The sequence below is a fragment of the Aplysia californica genome, unplaced genomic scaffold, assembly GCF_000002075.1.
Source record: "Aplysia californica isolate F4 #8 unplaced genomic scaffold, AplCal3.0 scaffold00512, whole genome shotgun sequence".
Taxonomy (NCBI): domain Eukaryota; kingdom Metazoa; phylum Mollusca; class Gastropoda; order Aplysiida; family Aplysiidae; genus Aplysia; species Aplysia californica.
In genome coordinates, this window is record NW_004797782.1 from 231,747 (window position 1) to 241,990 (window position 10,244).

Genomic DNA, 10,244 nt, shown 5'->3' on the forward strand with positions numbered 1-10,244 from the left:
TTGAAAAGGATAGAAGAACTTTGGGGAAAGATGCTCCTGCAAGGTCAAGTGTAATCAGTGTTCGAATGTCACAGAAGAAGAGAGGTAGGAAATATTTTATTTCTTATTGTCGCTGCCCTGGCCAGAGAATGGTGTATTTTTGCATGGACATGTATGCGAGGTGCCAGCCAAACAGAGAAAAGCAGCGTCTGCAGCAATCCTGTAGGACTACGTCCCTGCAGTATTTTCTGAAAACCAGTAGAGGCAGATTCAGGGTCTGCTGTCAGACGTTTTTGTCCACAATAGGACTCAAGGAACGGTACGGTATGTGAGACACCATCGCGGAGGACCAGGTGATCTTTTATCAACAGGGAATGAGTCTTCTTGGAGACCAGCATCTGACTCTGATGCGCAATTACATCTGTGAGCCTTCCTTGAAAGTCTGTCTAAACAGAGTCTCACTATTGCCATTGCCGAAAGAAAAGCTCCAAGCTATATTTAGAGGCAGTTTTCCATTGCAGGACCGATCTATTTCGTCTCTATGAAACAAAATGTAAAGAAAAGAAGATGGAGGCTCTTTCTCATCCAATTCTTGACGATGAGTTACAGAAAATGAATCTTTCTCTTTTCAAACCGCGTAAAGATCAGTATGATCTCTGATGAAGGCAATGCCGATGAAGACATATCTGGCTCATGGGCAGAAGAAAGAAAGGGCACAGCAAGAGATGGCAGGAGATGAGGAAATGGTCCAAAATAACGACACGACAAAGGTCATTACTGTGGATCTACAGTCAGTTTTGCTTTGCCCCATGCTGAAAGCATCAGCATTATACTATACGACCAGACTCTGTATCCATAACTTCACAATATTTGATTTAAAGTCACACGGTGTCCAATATGCTATGTCTGGCACGATGCGGAAGGGGGCTTGTTTGCTCACGAATTTGCATTGTGGATGACTTGGAAAGTGATCTGTCTTTTGATAGGTACATCGTCTATTCCGATGGATGTACTTTTGAGAACAGAAACAAAACATTAGCCACTGCTCTTTCCAGGTTCGCCGTGATGCATGACAAGGAAGTAGAGCAGAAAATACTTGAGAGGGGCCTCATGATGATGGAGGTGGATAACGTCCACAGTGTTATCGAAAGACGAATAAAGAATAAGAAGATTTTCCTTCCTATCGACTATGTTTGATTAATTGAAGAAGCCCGAAGAAAGCTATATCAGCACTCTGTGGAGCATTTGACTCACACGTTCTTCTCAAATGTTGATGGTGTGAACACCCTTAGTTGCATCCTTCCAGGAAAGAAAGCTGGGGATGCTACAGTTACTGACATCAGGGCTCTGAAATACCTGCCTGATGGAAAAATACTCTATAAACTTGGATTCGGGGACGAATGGTCAGTTTCCAGAGAAAAGAAATCAGTCTACAGCACTGATTGCCACTCCCAAGAAGCTGTTTTATGCAAGCAGGAGCATCTCAAATGCCTAATTCAAACATTTGCAAGCACTAAAATCAGTAATATCATCGGAATGTTGGGCATTTTATGACAAGTTGAAACATGACTGAATCGGGAATGTTTTTAACTTTAACAATACACTTTATCAAAGTAATCAATTTTTTATACAATTATTATACAAGCTTGCGCAGCCCATAAGGCTGATACGGAGGAACGCTATCTCTCCCTGTCTAAGGCCAATCTCTTGATCTGCTGTCCCCATGACCATCCCTTGGACTTCATCTCCTGTTCAATGCTCCTTCGTCCGGTCTCTGGTGGGCGGTCCCCTCTTTTTGTTCATCTGGCTCTCCTGGGAGTGACATTTGGGTCCATTCTAAGGAGAAGTCCAATCCAGCTCCACCTTTTCCTTCTCACCACTACGAATATTGGTTAGATAATTGTTTTTTCAGGCAGTTCTTTATTTTAATTTTATATAGTTATGGATCATTAACTTGAATAAGTCTTCTTAGGGATTTTTTTTCGGGGGAGGTTGAATGATATAATATGGAATCATTTCAAATTTCTACTCGGTGATATTGAATTGATGTGCTTTTTTATTATGTAAAATGTTCTGTTATGTTATATCATGTGTTACAGTTACAGCATTACTTTAATACAGTTGAAAATTAGCTTGAACGAATGAACTGGCTTCTTTTCGTAATTTGTTGGGTGACTGGAAGGCTGCTCCCGTATGCTTTGCTACTTCTCACACAAGCTACATTTTGTCATTCTAAGGGTTTTCTTCTGTTGTCTTTCGTCATAATCCTCTTACTTATAATAGACCTACAGTCGATTGGTGTTGTAAGTGTGAAAGGACTGGAAAATAAGAATAATAACAACCAGATATATAGTTAATATACCAATTAATTCGACCAACCAATATTACTTGCAAAGTCAAATGCACCTAGAATCTATAAAACCAATCTGCCTTATTTCTACAAAGTCCTTTGCATAGTTTTTCTAATAAATAAACTGAAAGATTCGTGCTGTAAACATGCAAGCCAATGATTCACAAGCCACATGTTAAAATAATGAAAGCTCTAAACGCGTATGGATAACCACGGCCACCTGCCGCAGACTTACGCGAGTAGAGCTTACAAACTTTCTGCTCCAATTCATAACGCAAGTCAGCGTGTTCGATTTACGTGTTTAAATGTTTCAAATTTAGAGTCTCTAAACACGTAAGTCTGTTTTATGGTCAATTTTCAAAAACAAAAGAATTTTCATATTGACAGTTGTATACATAGAAGTATTGTGTACAAGATGTAAAAAGAGCAGTACATTTGCATTCTGTTTTTACTATTTATTACGTTTTTTTGTCTCTCCTGTAAAATTTGCCTCAACGGACTTACGCGTTTAGAAACTTACAGGGACGACTTATATTAATTCTCTATATTTTAGCTTTCTGTAGAAGATTTGCAGATTTTCAGTGTCACTGCATCTTGCCCTCCCACAATTCTTACACCTCTCACACTGAATAGGTCTTTTGAGTCTGAGCATTAATTTTTGTCTTTCACGTTTATTATAATATGAATCATGACACCCAGACTGGTTCATGACAGTCGATATTCTGGTTCTAGGCTTTTTCTCAGGCTCAAAACTGGAATCAGGCGCTCGTCAATTTTTTAGTACAGTCCATGCTGGCTTTAAGCACGGTCATCGGGAGAAAGCTTAAGCGTGCTTAAAGCCGAAGCGTGCTTAAGTGCGAAGTAGACATAATCCAGAGATTTTTTATGTAGAAAATTCCTCGTGCTATTTCCCTTAGTTTGTAAGTAGGCCTATAGCGGTCCCGCAAAAGTGTGCACTGTTATTTAGACACCCGCCATGGTAGTTTTTGTTCGCTTGTTTGTTTTTGTTTTGTGGTCGAATGGGAAATGAAAACTTAATTTAGACGGCCAGTCACGATACAGCACACTAGGCCTACTGTAACACACTGCCTGTGCGTACCACTGCCCGCTGTGCCACTCAACCACCGCCTTCATCCCACCTCGCGCGTGATACACAATCAGGATTAATGGGTAGCGAGGGTCAAAGGTGAAATCACAGCCAGCCTCCCTTTCTCATCTCCCCGACTCTTTTTTTTTTTATCGTGTGTAGCTTTGCCCCAGGCCTAGGCTAGATCCTATGTCCGCGCGAACGGCTGTGTGCATCTCTCTGCCTTCCTCTCCGCCCATGCGAGTGTGTGTGTCCATCACTTGCGTGTGTTTCTCTTGACACACTCCACTGTTGCGGTGTGAACTGTGTTCGAACTTCGATGGGTCATCATGAAAATATTGACTGCCTTGTAAATGAAGCGTGCTTGAAGCCGAAGTTACCGTGCTTATCTGCGTGTAATTTATATAGCAAAAATTCGGTAAGAGCCGTTTAGCGTGCTTGAGTCCGAAACGTGCTTAAGGCCGGCGTGCTTATAGCCGGCATGGACTGTATATGGTGTTATTGGTGTTATCTTAAAGGTTGTTAATTTGCCTTGCTTTCGATTTTGTAAAATCCATTTATCTTGAATAGAAGTCGATATATCTGTAATTGGAGGAGGTGGGGTCGACTGGTTTCAGGAGTAAAATTAGCTAGAAAATGGCCGCCAAAGTTTGGTGATTTCCGTGGCTCAAGAGTCCTTGGAAACTACAAATTTACATTTTTTGTGCCTTTAATTTGCGTTTTTCCATTCAAGTCTGTTTGAATGGACATACAAGGTGTTGAGCCAAAAAATAAAAATTTGAACATCTGAAGTAAAAAAAATTCTAAACTGGCCGTAAAATGCTGATTTCTTTGATTCTGTTATTTTGACGAGCGCCTGATTTCACCACGATGCCTCACATATATAGAAAAAATGCAAGGTCGTTTCTATAGGCAATTGTATTAGACAGGTTCGACTGTATTCATGCTTTACTGACCAAACCCTTTTTCCCTTGATTGTCATGACCAGTGTGCCGAGACTGGGAGTTTTTCTCTCTCTACATTTCGTCGCCTCATAATTATTTTGTCCAAACTATGCTTATTAACACTTTCCCAGCGTGCAGAGTGCATAACTTTTGTCCCCACATACCAGAATGCAAATGGTGTACCTCTCTCAACATTTTTCAACAAAAATTACTCCATTTGTTGTAAATAAACTGATTTTTTTTATCTCAAAGGACACACAAACCTTTCAGAAAGGAATTTATTATAACTTAATCAGGTGTGCTTGTCAAAAAAGGAAATTTGTGCTACAAAATTTTTATTGCTATATGACACTGTCGCCAGTCTACGTTCTGTGGAAGAAACGGGCGGCTTGTTACTGTTGCTGATCGGCGTCCCTAGTTGGCTAAATGTTAAATCAAGAGTGCACTTTGGACTAAATATAGTTCTGAGACGACATTCTGTTGCCTACTTTAAAGCACTTTGGTGTAGTCTGGGTGTCACATTTGTGGATGCAGTCTGTATTCATCCTTACAACAGCGTGCAGGTACTTCATCTTGATGGGAGTGCTGACGTTTTACCTGAGCTACGTCGAGCGAGGAATTTTCCTAGTGGCCTTGGAACAGGACCGGGCCATGATGGAACCGGACAACACCTGGAAGCTCTCCTCCACCTTACGCAAGTAGGTATTGAGGGGGTTTGTTGGTTTTTTTGCTTCTGGAGAGCACATTTAAAATATATCACCTTTTTTTTTTTATAGTAGAGGGTTTTACGGCGCTTGCAAAAATAAATCACCAATATATCGGTAATTTGAACAGGATCCAAAGTTTGTTTCATCATTACCATTTTATTACTTTTGTAACATCAGTGAGTATAAAAAATGAATGACCTTTCCAGTGTTACATAAAATGGCACTACAATGTTTACAATGCTATCTGTAAAGCCGATTTTTTTTCTATACCCTCAAAATGATTCACAGGATGACAACATAATTACATCCAAAAAAATGGTTTCAACTCCCCCCCACCCCGAAAAATTACATTCTGAAGGGGTTAAGATAAGGTCTCAAGCCTCTGAAGGTAGAGTCTGGGTGAGCCTGGGCCACAGCAAGTATTCCACAAAGAAAATGCTTCAAGTAGTTTTCTGGAGTAGGTCTACAATGATCTAATCACCTCTTTCTTTATTACGAGCAGTTGACAATAAGAACGTATCGTCAGAACATAGGCTTCTCAGAAAAAGGTGTGCTTGAGAAAAATGTGTGGGGCCGCTTTATCACTAGACTTTAATTTCATGTTGGTACAGTGGAATCCTGTTATAACGAGAGAGTGGGGACCGGAGCAAAATGTCCGTTATAGCTGGATTCTCGCTATAAGGGATTCAGTAATAAATTCAAGGAAAACTGTAAAGTAGGCCTAATCTATGAGTTTGGTGTTGTTTATTTCCTTTTGCTATCTCCCCTGATGATGATTTTGTTTCAACATGACCTCTAGGTCTTACTTATGGGTTTTGAGGGATCACACGCTTACCTCACCAGCAGCTGAAAAGTGGTAGCTATTGGTCAACAGTGGGAGGGGCCTACGCAACATGATCGGTTGGAGGGACTACCTAACAACAACGATAGTGGATTGAAATATGACGGCTCTCCCACAACGCCAGGGGCCAATGAAAAATTTATGACAGAACGTAATGGAGTCACAAAGGTGGCCGTCTAAGACAGGTGTTATTGCTTTGTGTGATAGGGGTTGTGTGTTAAAATATGGTGGCCGCAGCCGCGTTGGACAGGTGCCCGTTTTACACAGTTAAATTATATAGAAAAAACAGAAGGGGGGAAATGGAAAGTGGCCGTTTGTACCGGTGGCCGTCTTATGGAGGTGGCCGTCAGGGCAGGTTTGACTGTATTATTATTATCATTATTCTTATTACTGTTACTGTCATTGTTATTATTGTTGTTTATTTTGGTATTGTTATGTATTGTTTTTCTCTCCAGATACGATGACGTCTACAGTCTGACCATATCCTACACAGACGGAAAAACAAAACAGGAGAGGTCAGCCTCCACGTCCAAGTGTGTTGCCAGTTATTTTGATGAAAACGGCGTCTTCTGCTTCGACCTGTTCCAGCCCATTGTGGAGGCGATGCGCCAGGATCTAGCTCTGGACAAAAAGATTCAGTGATGCTCGAAGTCCTGTTGATGTTTATAAAACGTGTTTTTATCGTCGTCTTAATAGTGTGTTTAATGGGAGGTTTGATTTATATTGTCTGTGTTGTCTGTTTGTTGTATTTACCGCAGTGTACACGTGAGAGATCGCAGAGTAGTTCCCTGTGCAAAGATGTGAAGTTTATACTGAAGTAGGCTTTGATAGAATCATAGACCTGTATCAGTACAAAGTGGGGTTTTTTTATCCAGCATTATCTCTAATAGCCTATAAAAGTTACGTCTTTGGGAGTTGATTGTTTCTTTCTTTCTCCCTGCCAGCTGGTCTGAAGTTGTGATCAAGGGCAAAATGTTAGGACACACTGAGGTTTTGGAGACTTTTCCTCCCAAATCTGGTTTTTTTTTTTTATTTAAAGGGTTGTAAGGAAAACTATTTTTGGTCATGTAGTGGTTGTCAGGTCTACGTCATGTGGGCAAATATTCCTAGAAATAGAGTGTTCATATGTTTGTTTTGTTTTAGCTGCAGTTTATAAACTGTTTCGTTAAATTCAACCATGACTCAAGTTTGGCTTTGTACAAGGTGTGAGTGATGAGTCTTTGAAGGTCACAGCATTGACCATGTCGCAACTTGAAACATGTGCTGAATTTGTTACTTATTTTTATCTTTGTACCATCTCATTCCTAAACTGTTGGGTATTTTGTTTTCTGTACAATCAAAAGATTCCCACAAGTGGGACTGTAGGTAACAGAGGTTTACTGTACACCAGGGGTTTTTTTCCTTGCAGGTGACTTGAAATCACAATTTTTGCTATTTTTAAAGAAATTCACGAAACCTAACCGTTTGTGAAATGTTAAAAGGGGTGCTAGATTAAATTTGGTGACTTATTTTGCAAATTCAACATGTAGGCTACGCAAAACAACAAAAAAAAGAAAATGGGCAAATCCCCCCTACCCCCCCCCATAAAAAAAGAACGCAAGCAGAAAAATAAAAATCCACTGTCCGGTATTATATTTTTGTTTTGTTTTGTGGTGGGTGGTTGGTTCTCTTCTTGTGCATGTTTTTGGGGTTTTTTCTGTCTCTTCAGATGTGGGAGGTCCTTAAGACTCATGAATGGTGTACAAATTTCAGTGTTCACTGCTAAACAGCTGTAATTTGTTTTTATTTTTGTTTTTTCGTTGGGTTTTTGTTATCTTATAAATGCAATAGTTTATACATATGCGATGCTGCGCTGTGGTTGAAAATGTGAGGTCCAAAAACTGTTTATCATACCGTGTCTGTTCATATTGTTTGGTAGTTGTCTTTAACATGAAAGCTTTTGAGAAAAATCGTGTTTTCCTGTTTGAACTGTTTTCAAACGGGTGGCTAAATGCACTTGTCTTTAAGATGCACATAAGTAATATATTTAATGTGAAGGCTTTTAAAAGAAATCGCTTTTCTAGTCTGAACTGTTTGTTATAAGCTGGTGGCTAAGTATGCCCGTCTTTAAGACAGGCATAAATAATGTCTCCTCAACTCTCATGACTTTTCTGTAGGTTTACGTGTCCCTCTCTGCTTTTGTTTTTCCTGGACCTTAATCCTGTAAGCAAATGTCAACAATGATTTCTTTGTGCTCATAATTCAGGTTTCTGCCAAGTTTTTTCAGCTGTTGTTGCCGATTTTAATGGTTATGGTTTTTGAAACAATTTCTTTTCTTATTTGTATGTTTTGAAAGTGGTGAATGGGTACACGTTTACGGTTGTACATTATCTGATTTTACATGAATTTTTGTGACTTTTCATGCAGTGGCCAGATAGATATCGACAACCAGCCCTCACTGGCAGGGTCAATGCCCATCTCCTAAATAATCGTAATTGTGTTGATGGAGGCGAAAAAATACTTACATTAAAAGACGAAAAGTAACACTTTTGGTTCTTTTTTGTTTTGATTTTTTTTTTTCTATCAAAAATTCTTGCTTTCTATTGTGGTGTTGCAGCTGAAGATCATTATAAGTGAAATTTGTCGTGAAAGGACTGAGTGGATATCAATACGAGGCAGTTTTCTTTCTTGCCTAGTTTTGTTTAAAAGAAAATATTCTTCATTTTTGTTAGGCTATGGAGGTTCAGTTTGTGCTGTAATACTTTGAATTTAAAAAATTTGGGGGGGGGCAAGCTGTTCAAATGTTCTATGCTTAGAAAGTAAACTTTGTCAGGAGAGAGAAAACACTGTTTCAATTCTTTTTGCAGTTGTACTTACATGATGTGTTTTCTTGCTTTTTTTTCAACACTTGATCTTTGAGCACAAGCTACTGATGCCACAGATTCACCCTATCCGTACGTCCTGGGGTAATTTTGTACCCCCATGGTTGTATTTTTCACATTTAAGAATACTTCTAGTGCAAAGATCACTTTGAAACTTTCAGTATTTCTCAAAAAGTCACTTTGACAGACTGCCATGCAAGGCGCACGAATAGAATTAACGAGTAAATTTCCTCTTTGGAAAGTGGTGGCACAGAGTTCTCCATGTCTTATAGATACGATAGTAAAATACACCGCACGGATAGGTGTAAGAAACTGCAATAAAATTTTGGGCTTAGTACATATGAACAGCTGGCCAATGATGTATGACTTGTACTAAGTTTTGTTGATATTGGTTAGAAAACATGGTAAGGAATGCTGGATGTGTTTATATGTGTGGCGATTGATGGTGGTGGTGCAATTTTGAAGAATCAAATGTTGTGTGCGTCAGGAAAGACATGCTCCTAATTGTGTGTTGTTTTTAAATAGTTTGTTGTTTGATGAGGACATGGAGTGTAAGGGCTTTTCTGTTTGTGACTATACCCCCGGGGCTGTGCTACTGACTGAAGTGTCTTTAGGCCATTCCCAAAGGGGAGACATTAACATCTTGGGTTCTTATGCACAGTAGAATAGTAATTGTAAATGGGCTTATTCATCAATGTCATGCTCATTACTGTGCCTGAACTGCAGCAGGGAGCTGCTGCTTTTTCTTTCTTAATCCTTACTATCGTCATTTTTTCCCTACTTCTTATGTATGTTTGTCACACTCTTGTGACCCACTATTTCCAGGGTGCCTTGATAGTCGAAACAGACTTTGTGCTGTTGGAGCTAGAGAGGTGAGCAGAGTAAGCCCGATTCCCTGTAAAGACTTCTCTGTTGACATCCACCCTTTGGCGCTCATATGACCTTTTGCAGTTGCGAAAGCTGAAAAACCTCTACTATAAAAAAAATACCTGTACTAAAACGAAAAAATGTTTGTGACAATGGTCTCAAACCCACGGCCTGCCGGTCAGTTGAGGCCTGCAGAGTTTATTCTCATATGGGATAGAGTGCTATGTAACTGAAATCTATTGTTATCTTTATTTTTGGGCCTCTATTTGACATCAAAATATTGTATAGTATTAGTGACCCTTTTTTTCCCCTCACTCACAATATTTTACATAGGTGTTGCCATAGATTTATATCATAATATTTTTGTTTTTACTTTGAGAAGATAAGATCAGTTGTACTTTAAAATATAAAGATACATTGAAACTGAACACTTTTAAAAGTAGGGTTTCTGGGTTGTTTGGGGGTTTTTTTGGGGGGGGAGGGGGTGAATATTTGATGCGACCCAGACTCATCCAGTTGCTACCTCCAGCAACCCCAAGGGCAATTTGAGTTTGTGAAATCCCAGATCGAAGGTGTCACTACAAAATTTTTGTTCGATGGGAAATGTG

At 39.6% G+C, this 10,244-nt stretch overlaps 1 protein-coding gene across 4 annotated transcripts in view; it reads left to right on the forward strand.

The window, feature by feature from the left end:
• Positions 1-7,510, forward strand: part of LOC101847522 (probable signal peptidase complex subunit 2) — a 48,537-nt gene extending 41,027 nt beyond the window's left edge. For all 4 annotated transcript variants that reach the window (XM_005106089.2, XM_035971812.1, XM_035971810.1 and 1 more), the window contains exons 4-5: positions 4,924-5,058; positions 6,364-7,510. In XM_005106089.2, coding sequence (XP_005106146.1) covers positions 4,924-5,058; positions 6,364-6,550 — 322 coding nt within the window. In that variant the 3' untranslated portion in view covers positions 6,551-7,510. The remainder of the gene's footprint in view (positions 1-4,923; positions 5,059-6,363) is intronic.
• Positions 7,511-10,244: the final 2,734 nt, after the last annotated feature.